The 18,479-nt window shown below is 39.2% G+C and overlaps 1 protein-coding gene across 2 annotated transcripts in view; it reads left to right on the top strand.

Annotated features, from left to right (window-relative positions):
- MLLT10 (MLLT10 histone lysine methyltransferase DOT1L cofactor) overlaps nt 1–18,479 on the top strand; it is a 116,987-nt gene that overhangs the window by 78,214 nt on the left and 20,294 nt on the right. For both annotated transcript variants that reach the window (XM_088533977.1, XM_088533978.1), the window contains one exon: nt 11,238–11,413. In XM_088533977.1, the coding sequence (XP_088390103.1) occupies nt 11,238–11,413 (176 nt within the window). The remainder of the gene's footprint in view (nt 1–11,237; nt 11,414–18,479) is intronic.

Raw genomic sequence — 18,479 nt, 5'->3', positions numbered from 1 at the left:
CCCCTCAGCAGAGAATGTCGGTACTGGCACTGTATAGGCAGAGATCAATGGTCTCTAGATCGCAAAAATCCCCCCTGAAGAAAAGACAGTTAATATAAGCGTGCCCTTTGGTTTGCCACTGCTTGACACCTCCTTTTTCTCTACAAATCTGAGTGCTTCTTCAACTAGTCTGAGCCAAGTCCCTGAGATGCAACTGGTTTCTGTTAGACTTGATTGCATGAGTTAGTCTATCAGTGAACCAGAAAAGATGCCTTGTGATTAAAATTAGCCAGGCAGCTTCAGTTGAAGTTTCCAAATTTGTTGCGGACAATGAAATTAAAATCGGCCTTTTGTTGGGAAGCCTGATTGCCACTGGAAAGTGTTAGACTTTTTATTCGTTACAGTAGCTTGGGAATGCAGCTAATTGGCATGTGCTGCGATGTTCTTCCACCAGCCGTTTAAAAGCTGACAAACACTGACAAAAGAAATACAAGTAAAAAATGACAGTGGATTTTACAGTTCGAGCTACTACAGACGATCAGAGCTCCAACACAAGAAAGATGTATTCAGGTATATTATTGTTCACTGAAATTCCTGCCTATACATATATTCTTTTGTGTGTCTGTTAAACATGATCTTAACATGAAGAAGCCCTTTTTCTCCTAACTCAAAAGCTTTCGGAGTTGATGAATACCATCTATAATGGTAAGTTATATTAGAATCTTGTTCAGAGGCTCATTTATCACAAAGGGCAGCCTTTTGTGGCAGGGGCTGATTGAAGGTCTGCATATTCCATTGATTGCCTGAGATGCGGGTGTGCAGCGAGCCGATTGTTCGGGACCTGAGGGAAAACTTTGTAGCTTGTCGGCAGGAGCCTCATAGGTCAACAGTTCCTCAGGTTCCTCTTTATGATCTTTTTGTATGCGAGCAGTAAAATGATAACAGTTTTATTCCAGCGCTGAGATTCCTTTCTTCAATTGGGTGAATAGTGTTTCTGGTTCTCCCTGTGCGCCCCATTCAGGGGTGCGGGGCGGCCGTGTCTATCCCGGCCTTTCTCCCGCTTGCTTCCCGGCTCCTTGTGCTCCTGCCCGTGCGCGTGGGAAGGAGGCCTGGCTTTGTGAAGCCTTTGTCCCGCAGCCCGGCGCCCGCGCGCCGTTTCAGAAGGAGTAGTAGTGAAGCCTTAATGTATCAGGCACTAATTGCCATTGCCCTTCAGTGCGCTGTGTTGGCCTGGTACCTGTCCTTCTGTATTCCCTTATAGCCAGTGGACGCAAAATGTATCTTGCTGAATTAGACCTTGGTTTATTTTTTTTCAAGGCTTTTGTTCATTTGTAGGTATCATAGGTAGCAAGTTCCTGGAAGATTTAGGAGGGAATATTTTATAGTTAAAACCTTCTCAGGAGGTTTGTTTTGAAGGCAATCAAGATTGTTTATTAACTTTACATTCCACTGGTGTCAGGCAATCTTTTAATAAAAAAAATAGGAGTTTTTATCCAGTAATGTTGGCTAAATAGAATGATTTTCTTATTGATGTTTGTGTTGGAAGTGCAGTGCTGTGCATACTGCAAATTTTATCAACTCACTGTTCAGCATATCAAAAGAATATGTTTGATTTTTCACATAGTGAAGTTTTTTGCACTTTAAAATAGCAATTATGAAGGTTTTATAAGCCCTTTTCTTGTTGGAGCTTGAATTGCATCTGTGAGGCAGATGTCTCTAGTGATGAGTCTTAATAATTTTCAATTTAATATGCATTTAAATTTAATTTCATAGTCTACATGTGAGAAATACTGAAATTTCTCTAGATTTGCTCTGCTTTAGTAAAATAGATTTAGCTTTTTTCGTTTTGATATAGGGTTTCCCTCTCATGCTCCCAGGTATGCAGTCCTGTGAAGCAGCTTTGTGGTGAAGGAAAGCAAGTTCATCATTTTTTTCTGAACAAAAATATAACATCTGAAGGGTATCTGACAGTGTGTGCTGAATTTGGACTTGGTGAGTTTCTGCTGTTTTATCAGCAGAGCCTTTTTGCTGCTTCATGTTGAAGAGGGGATAGGTTCACTGCTGTGGAGCACAGAAGAGAAGCTGCTAGGATGCATTTGTGATCGTTTGATTCCACCTTGCACTTCTGAATTCCTTCTCTTTTTTTTTTTAAACTGTCTGTGTGTTCTTAACTCCAGCATAGATGTCGGAAGGGCATAGAAGAAAGCGATCGCTTAATATTGTTTTTTTTCTTGTCAAGCAGTGATTATTCTTTGTATGGTTATGCATTTTGAACTCCTTATTGGGGGTGGCAATAACATTACTTGTGTGTTTGCTCCCTCCACTCTCATCTTCCCTTTTCTCATCTCAGTAAGGTTTACAAGTCTGTTGTGTCCCATCCCTTCCTTCCCTCCCCCTGGTCTGGCAGTTGTGTTGCGTGCTCTGGTTTTGGTGGAGCTGTATACACAGATGAAATCGTTGAGGGAAGGCAGAGATGTTGTGATATGAGCAGAAAGGAAAGATCTTGTGATGAGTTTATAGAATGAAAAGAAAATATTTTTGACTTGACATAATGGATAAATCTAGGAAGATAGTTTACTTCAATAGCACATTCAGATTATGAGTCTGGATGACAATGAGAATAGCAGCATAATCTGTGATTTTGATGGAGACAGGATGCCTCGGGAGCTCATTTCTAGTTGCACAGAATTTATGTTGGTTGCACATCAGCTGAAAGGCATCAAAAAGGAGAAGAATAAAAAGCTTTTGAGTGGACTGGAGACAACTACAAGTTTGGAGCAGAGAAGGTCATCTGAGAGCTGTTAGTATGAAGGCTGATAGTCAAAGGCAGTCAGTCAATGCTGACAGAGTGTGAAGGAGGAAAGAAGATGGCCAAAGACTTTAGCACTTAGGAAAGGACCACATAGAAAGGAGAGCTAGAGAAGCTAGAGAACAGTCCTGCAAACTCTGTCTTTTAAGAAAGGAATCATTCTTAATAAAATGGAGTCAAGATATTGAAGGCAGAAATTACGTGCTAAGATTTTGCCAGGGTGAAGCTTAGCTCTTGGCTACTTGGTTTTGGTAAATATTGTTATTGCTTTTACTTATTTATTTTCTAAACATGTAAAAAGAGACTATCATAAAAATTACAGTTGACATAAAGGTAAAGCTTTCACCCTAATTTATAGTGCAAGAACCTCATGCTTTGTCCTTCTCAGATGTATCAGAGTCAAACTTTTAAACTTGACTTGAAGGTCACCTACGTTCTGTGTTGTCTTTATGGGCCTACCAGTGCAGGCCAAGGGCACGCAGGTCTGTTTGGGAGCTTTAGTGTGTATAACTTCTCTGGCTATTTCTTTTCTTGCTCATTCTCTGTCTGTTTTCCTTCTTGTTCCTGTTCTCAGTTTTTTGACCTTGTTTCGTTTTGCTCTCTGTGAGTTGGAGTGCTGGGAATCGTAGCACAGAGCAGACCATCCTTGCACCCTCCGTTCTGGCCCCGGCAGGTTCAGGTGACAGGGCGTTTGCACAGAATGCCCTCGGTCCTGCAGCCTCCGCCTCGGCACTAGTGCAGGCAAAATTTAGCCCGTGATTGTAGCTGGGATTTTTATTTTTTAATAAAGTGATTGTTAAACAGAAAAATGAACTAGGTGCCTTTTTTCGTTTGCTTGTTTGTTTTTTTGAATGTAGCCAAATTTAGATAGACTTTTACAGGGTTGATAAAAAGCCATATGTGCCGCTGTTGGTGCATGGAGACAGTAGTGCTGAGCTATACTACGTAAATTTAAAGAAGGGAAGGAGAAAGGAAAATTACAAAATCACCCTGAAGCAGATACTGTCTGCCTTTTTTATTATTTATTTATTTATTTATTTATTTTTAAGTTTTAAATAATGGAGTCTTACTGTTGTCAGTTACTGCAACCTGAAGGTATAATGGGTTCACTCTGAGTTTCCAAAGTTCCCCTTTGAAGTGTTAGTTGTTGATGATAAACTGCTGTGTTGTCTTTCAGCGGTTAAGGCAACAGCTGTTACTCACAACCAGAAACAACTAATTGTAGTTCAGTTCCCATTGTTATTCGTATCTCTGAAGTCCCTGTTTTCCAAAATGTTGGATCAGCCAGGGATGCTGCAGGATGCCTTCAAAAACACCCACTTTGAAACATTGGAATCTAGAAAGGGAGAAGGAAAGGAACTGTAGAAACAGAAACTCTTTGGCAGACAATAGTCTCCTTTAACAACTAAGAAGGATCTAGTGCCTGCACTGATTTGTACTGAGATGGATTTCAAGCTGTGATTTGAGACAGATTTGATGCTATGATAGGTTTTCGGAGATCTGAAGCTAACACAGTAAGGTCCTCCTGGAAATCAATAGGCAACCTGGATACAAATGCCACGCTCATGTTCTGGCATACTTACACACTGGCTCACAATGACAAATATTAACATCTAAATAAAAATTACGATCTTTCTTTATCACGTCTTCTCTACTTAACTTACTCTTCTTGCAAAGATCTTTCCCTGCTCTGATGCATTTGAACTACAGGTCTTTCCTGTCGCATGTGTATCTCAGACTTGATGACAGAGCTCTGGATCTTATTGATCTTATTCCACGGGAGTGCTTCAAAACCTGAAGCATACCTGAGCAAGCAAAGAATTTTTGATGGTGTGCCTAGGTTCATAAAGCTAAAAAAAAAATGTAGATATGAACCTTAAAGCATCTCAAAGATTTATTCTGGAGATTCAAAATCAGGATTCAAAATCAGGATGTTCATGCTGAAAGAACAGAGAGTAAACTTCCATTACAATGATCTCGGTTAATGCCTTTATTGGGGAGATTTTCGTGTGTGTATTATGCAGAACAAAAGTGAATAAGGAAAGGAAATTCAGAGAGTCAGCTGCAAGATTTCCTTCTTTGCAACTAAGCATGTGTTGTGCTGTTGAGGACGCTTGCTTGTCATAATTCCTTATTAAAGATGTTTCTGCAGGGAAAAAAAGAGAGACTAGCAGTTCCCTAAAAATATATGGAGTGTGCCCAGCGCATTATCATCTCAATGCACCACACTTGCCTCTCTGTTTGATACTCATAATACATTATAATATATTGTAATTTATTAAAGAGACTGATATTTTCTGGGCCTAGCTTATAAACAGCTGCATAAGTTTCAGTGGTGCAAACTCAGAGCCAGCAAAACATCTGTTCCTCAATGTCTTTCAGCCAGGCCAGACCATGTAGTGGATTTCTGGATGCATGGAAAGGGTGTAATGAAAACCTGACATATCAGTAAAATAATGTGATAAGCATGGAGGTCTGAATCTATTTATGTGAACAATGTATTTTCAGTCTTGTGATGGGGAGAGGACCATTCAGCCCAAGTAAGGGAACAGCCTGCAATAAACCAGATAAAAGTAAAAAGCCAGAGTTACAGGGATTGAGTTATTTAGAGAATCCTTTCAGTTAGTATTTTGAGTGCTTTTGGTGAGACAAGCCAGGAATGTGTTTCCTGCTTTGGCATAGATGTTTCCTGCATATATCCCAGAAGTGTGTACAGGGTTATCTTACTGGATGAGAGCATGTGAGCCAGAAACACAAATTCTTCTCTAGACTGTTTGTTGACCCAAAAAAAAACAAGTGAAAAATTACATTGGAATTTCTTGTAGGTTTCAGGGTTTCTTCTGCAGAGTTAATTGTCACTGTGTCCCTGCAGGTGTCCTGTTCTGCTGTAACATGAGCACTCCCTGCTCCTTCCAAACCCATTGCTGTGCTTCAGCCCCTTCTCTCCCCAAGCTGCCTCCATCTCCCTCACTGCAGTCTCCTCTAATATTGACCCTTTTCTGCATTTCATCCTACCCAAATGATTCTTCTTCTGCATGGTGAGTGTTAGTGCCTTGTACTTTCATCTTCCCAGCCCCGTTTTTCCTGTGCTAATGACGTTCAGCCAGAGTAGTGTGTGTCCCATGGAGTCTAGTAGACTGCCAGACTCAGGACAAATGAAGAGAAATCTTTTCCCCAAAACACAGAGTTGAAGTTGGAATAGCTTTGTAAAGGAACACGGTTTGGAAATTTGCATCAGTTCAGAAAAAAATGGAACAAATTCCTTTGGAGACGTGGGGAGGAGAGTACACCCAAGGTTAATATGTACACAGGCCCTTCTTCAAGGTCAAAATACTTTAGTCACAGATGTGCAGAGGCTGGCAGGACTTTCAAGGGCAGTATCACTTCATGCTTTTCCTTGTGCTGTTCCTCAGGCAGCAGCTGTGACACTGTTGGAGACAGGGGTAGTGTAAGCAGTGCTGTAACTCTCCCTGCATTGCTTGCAAGCCCCTCTGCTATGAGGGCTGCACTGAAAGACCAGTTGTGGCTTGGATTAATTCAAAGTAGGAGCAGGCATTCTCTGCACCAGCAACCCAGAATCTCCTAACAGTGGCTTAGAAAGTTTTGAACTCCTGTACTTGGAAGCACACATAGGGAATTAAAAGTCTAATTGAGAACTATGTAATGATTAACTTGACTTAAGCAGCTCTTACAAGGTGTTTCATATTTAGTTGGCCAGGATACGTATTAGTCACTCTAACACATACTGAAGAGTGCGTTCTGTACCACTGCTGGCAGGAATGTAGTAGTCACTGATGAGTGCTAATAAGATACTAATGGTCAAGTGTAGAATAATTGTTGGCCATAGCAGGTGGGACTAGGTGAACAGAATAGCAGACTATTGTGGTAGCACCATGGATGGATCAGGTTGGACACCTTACTTTATGCTGTTACTGTGTAAATCCTTGAAAGAACAGAGATAGCTGTTAGCCCAGGCAGGATCATGGAGGTGGGGGTGGATGTAGCCAGAAGAGCCTGAATAGACACCTCTTGCTAGTTGAACTGTCCAGAATTTAGGATTAATTTTAGTGAATCCTGATAGCAGGCTTGGAGCCTGTGCTATATCTGAACATCATATGACCTTGTCTTTAAATCTCTGTGATTCACTGTGTGTGTAACATTGCCATGCAGAATTGTGACTCTCAGTTGTTTGGAGATTCTTGTGAAACATTTTGATCTTTGGCTATAAATCCAAACTACATAGTATTTTCAAAGGGAATGATTATGGGAATTACTTTTTGCTAATAATTGCGAAACTAAAATAGCTACTCCATTCTGAAAATACATGTGCATGCATTCTGTGTCTGTGCCTCCCCCTCTGCTTTCTGCAGTTGGTATTTTATGAGTACTGCAGATTTCAGAGCTCTTTTTCCCATCACAGAGAGGGAACAGAAAGCCCTTCATGAAGCGTACAGACTTGCTCTCTGGAAAGGCTGTTGTACCTAAGGGAGCAAAGGACTCCCCGTCACTGAAAGGAAGGGACATACTGGCTTGTTATGGGCTTGCAGAGAAGTAACTGTCATTTTCCTATGTCTTAAGTCCTGTTACTTCAGAACCTTGTAAGAACGTATCTGAAATGAAACTCTGCCGCCAAGCTCACGAGCAGAAGAACAGATTATTTGATCTTCATATTCTGTCATGAGGAAGGAAACCAGATGGCCCTAGCATCAGGCCATAGTTTCATTATCTCGGGTAAAATGAAATGAAATATAGTTGCTAGTTTGGCAGCCTCAAACGCAGCTCTCTTTGTTATCTTTTAAGATTATGGCATCGCATTAACCTGTTTGCTTGTATTTTGTCCGTAATGGAAAATGACAAATTGGGGGTTAATTTTTCTGCCGTTATATCCTATCAGAAAGGAACATGTTCTTGCTTGTTTAAGGAAAGTAAATCATCTTTTTTTTTTTTTTAAATGCTTAGTTGCTGCTTTACATGCGACTCTATTAAAAACACTTTTTCATCTTGCTCAGTATGGAAAGTTGTCATGATTTTAAGGGAGATGTTCTTGAAATCACCAGGTTTAAGCTGGTTCTTATTCTTAAGGCATGAGTTTTATTCCTGTGTATTCCAATACCAAGTCCCTTTTAAAATTATTTTCCTTTCCAGCCCTCACCAAGATAGGAAGGGACATCTAAGGTCTGTAGTTATGTGCATCTCTTGTGGGCTTGCAAGTTAACATTTCTAAAAACTCTTAGGCAGGGTGATGCTAGTCCTGAAGTTTTTGAAAAATACTAGGAGCAGCCAACTATGAGAGAGATTTCCTCTGTTATCTATTTCATCATTTTTTTTTGTCAGCGGAAAGAACATTTTTTCATCTTTCAATTGCATGTGCCCCTTTCACTGTAGCCTCATCCTTCAGTGCTGAGCAGGCGAGTATTGCTTGCCCAGGGATACTCATTTGCTCTTCTGTTAAAAAATCTCACTTAATCAACACAGGCTGTATGTGCCTTTTTTAATCTCTCAGAGCCTGACATGGTGTTGGGCAGCTGTGCTAGCAGTGTTGAGTACACTCAGACTTTACCCCAAAAGTGTTTAAGTGCCTGTTTCCATGTGTATCAGCAGCCAAACTGCTACCTCTTCGTTAAACTCCTCAGCTTGTATTTAGCAGTATGCTGCTCATGCCTTTGCAGATTGCACAGTGTGTCTCATCACAGCCTGGGACTGTTTAGCTTTTCAGTAATGTGGGGGAGTACTCTTAATTTAATATGTTTTAACCTGACTTTGATTTATGTTATGTTCAGGCTTTCCTTATTATTCTTTGCAAATTTGGAAAATGATTTACCTAAAAAAAAAAAAAGGGGGGAAAGAAAAAAAAGAAAAAAAAGAAAACTTTTTTGGTTTTCTCACATGATATGTGCACAGTTTTTATACAGTTATCTTTGAAAGGGTGTGAAAATCAAGGACTGATTTGCATGTTGAGTATCCAGTTCTTATCTGAGTGGTTGCATGCAGTAATATCCTGATTACATGAATGCCTCCACAAAGTGCATGTGCTCTATATATCATGTTAAAGTATTGCTAAATGGAAATACTTAATTCAAGGAAAGTGTGTGGATAGGTCCTCTTCATCCTGTCTTTTTCAACAGCAACAAATAGTGAGCTTTTATATTTAAATTAAAAAAAAAAGTCTTGTTCCACTAGCAAATTACTGTTTGTCTTTTGAAGCAACTTTATGCCCATGGTTTTATAACTGTCTGCTTGCAGTCTCAAATTGTATTTTTAAGAGGAAGAATAAACCTTACAATTAAAACAGCAGAAGCTCTGTGGTTATTAAACATGTGAGGTTCCACAAATTTCAGAAAAAACCCTGCAACAGCATGCTTCTGAATTTGGGGCTCATTTTAGCTTTCTGGCAAAATATCTATCTTTGTCACTACTTAACTCCCTCTGAAAATGTCATCATTTTCTCCGTTCATTATCACTGATATTTTATGAGAATGATAACAGCAATGGAGACCAGCTCTTATGATTTGATCATAAGTCTTGTGATATTTTGTTATTTATTTCCACCTTAAAGTCAACGCTCCTGGAGCAAAGCAATTGCAGAAGAATCTTTTTTTTTTTTTTTTTTTTTTTTTTAAGGAATTTAGTAGCTTTTATAATATAGAATATATATCCAGAATGCTAAGTGTGTTTAGGGAAGCTCCTACATTTGTTTTATTAATTTAAAACCTTTGTTCAAAAGGAGATTTTATTATTTTACGGAAGAGGGCCTTAAAAAAAAACACACACATTATTTATAGCTTTTGTGGTTGCCTGATGTAGCATTGAAGAATAGATTCAATAGCAAAACTCTGTTAATGGTGTTTATTTTGGCAGTGTGGAGAGACCAAAGTAGAGCAGAATGCACAGGCTTTACTGCCCAGTTAGATGAGACAGAGCTGGACGAAAGGGCCTAACCATGTGAACACCTTGAGGATCTTGGCGGCCCTCAGCTCCCCTGTGGTGGAGTTCTGGGGTGGTGCCTAAACAAGTCAGGGATGGGATGGGACAAATAAGGTAGGAAAGGAGGAAGAAGGCGAAGGTTGGTAGGAAAGAGGAGCCGGTGTAAAACTGAGCTGTGATGAAGAGGCTGGGGAGAAGATTAAAACAAGTGACTAACCTAGCTTAGGCAGAGGGAAAAATGACCTTTTTCTGAATATGTCTTTACCTGAGTTTTTCAGCTGTTCTTTCTCTGGTGAGTCTGGCTGGTTTTCTCTTAGCTTTTTGTGATGGTTAAAGAGGCAGGAAGTGTAGAATGAGCCAGGATCTGCTATTGTGTGTGGGTTTGGGTTATCTTGGCCTCCCTCTGCCTTGCTCAGGCAGAAGGCTGGGTGGAGAGCAGTGTTTAACCTTGCTTATCTTCTTGTCTCTGCCTTCTCCAGATCAGTATTTGTGTGAGTGACAAACTAGCTCCACCCTTTGCCTTCTAACTGGCATTTCAGTTCTGTGGCTTTTTTTGGATCTAACCATGTTCATTCTACTTCTGTTTACTCCCTGTGGCACTCTTCCTCTAACTGCAGTTCAGTGCTACCATGCTTGATATTCCTTGGCCAGCTGACAGCTCACTTATCTAATGCACGTGGAGCCTAACAGTTTCATAGACAGGTACTACTTCTTGTCCTGGGCTTCTGGTCAATAGGGATTTTCCTGACCCACATAATCAACTTCTCCCTGCATGTAGCTGAGCAGAAGTAATGGCCTCGTAGAGGGGTATGCACTCTTCTATTCAAATTCCTAACATACAAGTCTGACTAATGTTAACGTGTTTAGTCATTTACTTGTTGCCTGCTCTAGCAGAAATGTTGCTCTAGCATTCGTAGACCACAGATGGGGTGCTAGTTTGTGAATAAATGAAATGCGACCACTTCTACCAGCAAATCTTGAGGACTGGCCTCAAACTTGCTGTCCTTTTTTTTCCTAAAACCACAGAAGAAATCCTCGTAGTTGCCAAAATTCTCTTAAAACTTTTTGAACAAATGTATTTAGTCCACATGTTTTAAAGTCAAAAAGTATTTTGCATTCAAATCTTTTATACAACCTAATACTGAAATCTTTATCTAATTAAATATTCATAGTAGTATCTCATTGAGACAATAAATGCAGGTAGCAGATTTTGAAGGCAAGCATTTGAGCCAATAATTCTGCTACTGTTAATATTTCAGCATAATGCATATAAATATTTGATGTATCACAACCATTTTATTAAAGCTTAAAACTGAATCTGTGTTTCCTGAATTGTAAAATGTCAATGACAAGAGTACTTCTGAGCACGGTTCGAATTACATCGAGGAACTTTCTGTATTGTTTATTAAATTATTGTGTCTATCTTGATTAATTTTCTGTTGCGTATTTACATGGTTACTAAACAGCAGAGGGAGGGGGAGAGAGAGAGAGAGATGCATGTAATTGTTTTTGTAATTTTTTTCAGGTATTTTTAGCAGCAATGATGTAGCAGTATCATTTCCAAATGCAGTATCTGGCTCAGGATCTAGCACTCCCGTTTCCAGTTCTCATTTACCTCAGCAGGCTTCAAGCCACTTGCAGGTGGGAGCTCTATCACCTTCAACTGCGCCTTCTGTAACTACTGTTGTTGCTGCAACTCAGGTAAATTACCAAAAGAGCTTAAGATGGCAAACAATGTTACTGATCTGCTTATTTTCAGTGTTTAAAAACCTCTTGTTTATTTGGAAAATAGGTTCATGCACACTGTGTTTGTTGTAAAGAACGTTATAGTGGGTAGGAGTTCCATCCTTGTAGAGTTCAGAAATGGATTTTTAGAAAGGTCTGTGGAAGTGCATGGTAATCGTGACTGTGTTTTGATGAGTAACATTAATGCCGGCTGCAGTGCACCAGCCTCTAACTGAGTGCCTGTTATTAAAACAGCATTTTAAGGAAGAGTTTAAGACAGGAAAGTCAGGAAACTTTCTGGGTATTTCACGTTAAAATAATGACATGAATTGAAGTATAAAGGTGTTGATTTGGGAGATTTGACAAATTGACAACCAAGGCCAGTAGAGGCAAAGAGGAGGCCGGGGCTGACATCTAGATAGCAAATGAAGGATGACATGTATACTCTAGCTCTGTATTTGAGAGGTCTTACAAATGAAGGTGGGTAGTTTGTGTTTGATAGCAAAGGGATGAGGGAATCAGCAGAGGGGTGCAAAGTGAAAGGTGACATGGTCAAAGTAATGAGCCATAAAAATTATCTTTATGGTAGCATTTTGTGTGGATTTATGTTGGCCAAGAATGCATTTGTCAAGGCCAGGGAATAAGAAGTTGTAGTAGTAGAAAGCAAAAACTATTAGAGTGTATGAAGGAGTTCTTCACTGCACATAATGATGCTTTTTGCATTTTCTGTATTTCTTAAATTTTTCCTTCTCTGATGGGAATCTGTCTTGCATATAACAATTTATCTCTTTCTTTGCATAGAAGGCATCAGTCTATAATTTATGGTGTCCACAGTGATTTAAAATAGTGCATATAAAATATGAAAAATTAAAACACAGCTTAATACATAAATATACATATTTTTAATATATGTATTGGAGACATGCCAAGTGCATACTAATATAGAATACATTTCAATATCAAATGAAACTTCATTGCAGGTGGCAGATCATATTTTTAAGTAATCTTTTTGGACTGGTTTACTGAAGAAACAAGGCTTGTGTTATCACCGTATGTCTGTATGTAACTTCTGTCTGGTAACTTTGAAACCTGTTAGCCCATTCTACCAAATGTAACTGAATTTCAGAAAAAAAAACCTCTTACGTCTTTGATAAAAATAGGTGGCCAAATAAAGGCTTTACTAAAATCCCACTGAAGGAAAGAGTATAATATCAACAGCAGCAACAAAATTCCCAGATACTCCATTTTTCCAGGGGAGGGTTTCCCATTCCCATCTCAAAAGGATCGGTGTTTTAGCCCATGTGTACAGCTCAACGCGTTCATAAATGATCCAGAAAGGAAGAGGGGAGAAGGGAGAGGGGCTAGAAGGGAGGTGCTGAGGATCCACTGCGACGAACTGCAGAGAGGGACCCCCCTGCCCTCCCCCGGGTCTTGGGTGAACAAGGTGGTGTAAGAGGGCACGTGAAATTCAAGGTAAAGGGAAAAGAGAGTCTTCGTGCAGAGCAGACTCAGTAGCCCTGGAAGAAGTATAAGAAGAGCAGCAAGAGTGAACAGTGGCAAGGAATAGCAAGTGTATAAGGAATGGCTGAATAGGGTAGGACTGTGGCCTGGAAAAGAGACCCTGAGATAAGACAAAGGTCCATGAAATCACCAAAGACAAGGACAAGATAAATAAGAAAGAGCTTTGCCCTAACTCCTTTAGTTGTTACACTCAGGAAGAGAGTAAGTGCATTCTGAAAGCAATGGGGCAGAACGCATGTTTAGCAGTTGGGAGCAGAAATACCGTAGTATTTTCGCCTGATGTCCACACAAAGGACACCGTGAGGTGTATTCCATCTTGGTGTTTAGCTGAACTCTCTGTAGATTAATTAAGTGCCTGAAATTGCTGTCCTTTTTTTTTTTTTTTTTTTCTTCAGGGAGGTGGGGGAGGAGATGTGAATTTTGTGTGATTTTACTTTATTTATTTATTTTTCTTTCCCTCCTCCTCTCCCCCCAGAGGAATCGTGTATCCTGTGTCAGTGTCTGCCTTGTCTTCAAACATGGTCATAGATTTAGTTGTCTGGGGCTGCTACTATTTAAAAACTCTATTTTTGAAACATGAAAGGAGGTTCACATGGTGACAAGATTTGATTGACAATTTAAAAGGGAATTTCTGTGTTTACACAGAGAATTAATGAAGTCCTACGCTGCTCCTGTGATTCTAGGACTATATTTTGGTAGCTAGTATTTGCCTGTTGGAAATTAGTAATGACATCGTCTTTGGGTTTTCTCTGTATCAACAGTGCCAACACATAACCTTGAACTTCCATCATCTGAACTGTTACGCAAGCGTAACTTTTATTCTAGTCTACAAAACCCAGAAGAGAAGATTAGCTTGGTCTTCAGGATGAGCCATAACTGAATTTGGTGTTCAGCACCAGGTGGGAATCAGTGGTCTAGCAAAAATCAGAGATGCTTGCTGGAAATGCACATTTTTTTGGGCTCCCTTTAACTTTTCTGTATTTGGGGGAACTTAGCCTCTGCTAGGCTACACAGCTCAACTCAGCGAGCATAACAATGTATTTAACAACTGCAAAAATGTGAGAAAAAAGAAAGACATATATAAGAATTGATGCATCCATTTGTTCCTGGTTTTCTGTGTATTGATCCTTTCTACCTGTCTGTCGTTACTGCCTGTTTTGCCTGTGACAGTAAACTAGCAGATCAAAAACTACTGTATTTTCTCTCAGCAGTATGTATCTTAATGCTCTGTTGAGGAAAAATCACTTTCTGGCTTTTGAATTTGGCCACATTTGAGTTTGGCTGCTTCTGCAAGGATTTCCTTGTGTTTTGTATTTGGTCAAAATGAAGATGTTTGTTTGCCTGTTATTTTGTTCTGTAACAGTCTACAGTGTTTCTCTTTCTGATAAATTATTCTCAGTGATTTAATAATAAAAACAGCGACTTAAGTGCCTTTGTATCTTTTGACATTGTATGGCAGGAGTTGTGTCACGCATGTCAGGAAATGATAGTTGCTAGAGTAAGAAAATAATAATTAGGATATTTTTGGTAATTTTCACTTGAGTTTAGTGGGTTTAGTGGTTAATAAGCATCTGTAACAGCAATGGCCACAGAGAAGGGAAACTGAATAGTTGCTGTTCATTATCTAGTCTGGATTTAATTTTCAGCCTGATAGAACCACTTTAATATGGTGTGATAAACTCCTGCCTGCATGGTGGAGATGTGGTGCTTGGGAGGCTAGATACAGACCATTCAGCTGCAATTCTAAGTGAAGTTAGTTTGCTTAAATCACTTCCATTATCCCTGAAGTAGGTTTGGCTTTACTGCCCTTGGATGCTGTAGGAGAACAGCAGGATTTGCTATACTAAGCATATAGTGGTATTTATGCTCCTTTGTGCTATCCAGCTTTTAAAGGGAGTTAGGGCTTAAATTTTTCAATAGATCTGGAGATATTTGTTAACATCTAAGGAATGTGGAAGTTCAGGAATCCTGAGATCTTTCAGGTTCTGAATGTAGAGCACCTGACTGCCTTCAGGTACTCCTGTCTTTCAGTGGGTTTTATTTTATAACCTTGTGAAATACTCTAGTCCAGTAATTCTTATCCCAGCCAACAGGAGCCACTTCAGGAGAAGGCTTGTTGATACCTTCTAAAACAGGGACGGGTCGTCATTGCAGATGAAATTATAAGTGAATTCAAAAGTACAACTACAAGTAGTTTCAGTTTGTTGCAAATTAAAGTTGAAGTCGTCTTGTAGCATCTTCAGACAGAAAATTTGCACGTTTTCACTGGACAATAAAATGAGCAAAACCTTCACTTTTTGCCTGCCAAGTTTCCAAAGGTAGTCTTAAATTATGGATATCCTCAAGCTAAGTAGAACCTCATTCCACTTGTTTCCCAGTGTTGTTCTGAGAAACATACCCCTTTTCTGATTGTTTGTTTGCTTGTTTTGGTACAATATTTGGCTTGAACTAGACATGAGGAAAGGAAGAAAGTTTCCGAAAAAGCATCTGAAATTTACTAGAGCCAAGCAGGCTAAAGCATAAGTTCACATAATGCACACACTGCGGGAGCCACCTGCACTGAAGAGAAGATGGCCGCTCCAGTAGCTGTTAGTGCTTTAATGAACATTTATTTGGGAGTAGAAAGAAATCATCAGAAGAGACAAATTGCCGTCAGTTCTAGGACAGGCTTCAATTAACATTAGCACTAGATGGCTGCTTCAAATTGGTTTCCTGTTGCATGGCCAAGGCATCCAGCACAACCAGCTGTCATGGCTGCGACGCCACCGCAGACACCTTTGGATCAGGTATCTTAAGACTTCTAATTAGCGACTTTGAAATGTTCTTAAACTCATTCAAACAATTCTATTCTTTCCATTCACAGCAGCTCATCCTAATTGTGGCATATCACATTGCACATGTAATCAAGGATGATTTACATAACTTGGGAAGACCTGTTATGCTGTTTTTGCAAGTCTGGTCTCTGAGGCTGGTTATTTCCTGAAGTCTCAGTATAGAAGTATTGCCAGATTAGCCTTTCCAGAGCTACTAATATAGATCTCTACCGGTTTATCTGCAAAGCTAGCAACTTTGGTAGAGCTTGCATATTGTGTAACAGGTGCCCAGGTAAAGCATGTAAAGGCTTTTTCACCTTAGAAAGCAGTCAATTTTGTAAAGGATTGACATGGCTTATAGCAGTGCATGTTAATTCATTGTTAAACTTCTCCAAAATAAGCTCCCTGCAGTGAATAACGTCATGACATCAGGTCACACTAATCTTTTTCCTTTTGTTGAAGGCAATTATTTTCATGTGAAAAGAGTTAAATGATCTTTCCTACAGACAAACAATACATTTTGTAATCATATGGATCTTAACTAGAACCCTCAAGGTTTTTGTTTTATTTTACTTTAATCTAGTTCATACTCGATTCTGGTGTAACTTACGCTGCAATATAGTTTTTAGATTCAACATAAAGTTAGAAAATCTTAATTGGTTTGGTCATGTGTTGGGTTTGGTCTGGATTTGTCTTTCCAATGATGATTTGCATTACCTTTAAAATGAGTGGCAATTAAAAATAGAATAATAATAACATCTAGAAACCAAGACGTACGTGATTTAAGAAGTGTAGTTCCAGGAAGAAGACATACTATCCTTACTAGACTGTTAGAATTTTTTAATAAATAGAAATAGCGGATGCATGAAAAATAATTTCTAGTCTTATCACCAAGTCAAAGGCAAATATCAACATGTCTCACTGACTGTTTGGATGCTAAAACTACTCCATTGTCCCTGAGTTAAAGAAGAAAACTCCTTAGTCATGAGTTAAAGGAGAAAAAAAAAGATATAAAATGGAAAGCCAGCATATCCAGGATGAAAAGAAATAATTCTGAAGAGAATATCTTGCTCATTTTTGGGACTAGTCACATGAAGGTGCCGATGTTGGTAGTTTTAGGAAGAGTTCTACATGCATCTCACTGGGTTGAGGACAGAGAGGGATTATGCTGTGTGGTTAGCTATAAATACAAGACAGTGACTTCTCTTCCAAAAAACATTAAACCGTATTTATGTCAAATCTTCCTAAGTTCAAGAGCTTAAAAAATTAAAAATGTGTAAAGAATTCTAGCAGTAAAGGCTTTTCCATTAAAATTTTCTTGTTCATCACTTAAAACCTGTTTTAATTCCTTAGTACTTCTAGGCAAGATGTTTAAAAAAAAAATCCAATTTTCTTTTCATTCAGTCTGACTGAGGATTTTTGGGGTGGGGGTGGAGGAGAGTAGCAAGGAGGAAGAATTTACAGCCAGAGGGAAAATTCCTTCTAACATGTGACTCAACTAGAAGAACAAAGGAATCATAGTTGCAAGTAATCTACTATTTAGCCTAATTAAACTCTTCTTATATTTTCCTCTTGCTTCAGTAAGATTGTCTTCATGTATATTTATCCAGTATACAGGTAGTTTGAAAGGCAGTTGCATGATTTTGCACAGTGCTGCATGCTGAGACAACTACATCAATGTTTCTGTGTAGCAGTAAATGTTTTCTGCCTTGGAGCTGAAGCTTATTTAGCCTGGCTTATCTGGTGCTGCTGTAGCAACCATCAGTCTCCAGGCAACTGAGGCACACTGACCTCTTCGATGAACTGAGTGTAGCACTACTTCAATTTAGCTGCCTGAGACAATAGTAATGGTGTTGAATGTGAAAAACGTGGATTTTTCTAGCCTGTATGCAATGAAAAGAATACAAAAATGCTTAGATAAAGCGATGTTTAGGTTTGACTCAAAAATATTTCAAGTTTCTGCAGTGTGTCTTTTGTTAAAAGCTGCCAAGTTCACTGTTGCTGCAGGGTCCTTACAGGCCTTGTGTAAGATGGTGAGTATTTTTGCAAGCATTTTGCGCACAGCAGTGTTCTGCTACTCTGCATGTTGGGTTCGTCATTTGAATAGCAAATTGTATCAGCTTTCATTTATTTAGAAATTTAAAATATCACCAAATATAGAGCTAATTCATGATCATTGCTATATTTGAAATTATAGACAATCTGGGAAGGAGTTACTTTTCTCTTGAAGCCATTACTTGACGTATTATTACTGTATCTCACTATATTGCCTTTCTTTTGAATGCTCATGTAGGGAAAGTAAATTATTATAGTATATTTGTATACTGGCTTTGTTTCCTAATCAAATCATTCCTTCTGCTAGTCAATGTGAAAGTGAAATTGTGGTTCCCGATATGCAAGTTGAAGGCAAACAGATTCTCATGCTGGATGTTGCTTGCATTGTGTGCGTAGAGCACATGCAGGTTAAGTGCTGTGGAGAGAGAGGTAGATGGAAAGGTTGGAGGAGCAAACTGAGGTACATGGGGGTGGTATAAAAACAATAGCTCAGTTTCATTTAGGTTTGTGGGGAGATGGAAGAATCCCAGGATTTTATCTCTGCAAAGCTTCCTAATGAAAAATAGTGAAGTTATACTACTCTTAATGAGGTAGCATTCCAGTGTGCTTCCTACAGGCTTATCTTCCTTGTGTAATCTGCAAATTTATAACCA

Source organism: Tinamus guttatus, unplaced genomic scaffold (assembly GCF_059628265.1).
Source record: "Tinamus guttatus ecotype Peru unplaced genomic scaffold, ASM5962826v1 Tinamus_guttatus_pri_ptg000530l, whole genome shotgun sequence".
NCBI classification, from domain to species: domain Eukaryota; kingdom Metazoa; phylum Chordata; class Aves; order Tinamiformes; family Tinamidae; genus Tinamus; species Tinamus guttatus.
The sequence above is the reverse complement of the archived record's forward strand: the minus strand, read 5'-3'. Positions and strand labels throughout refer to the sequence as shown.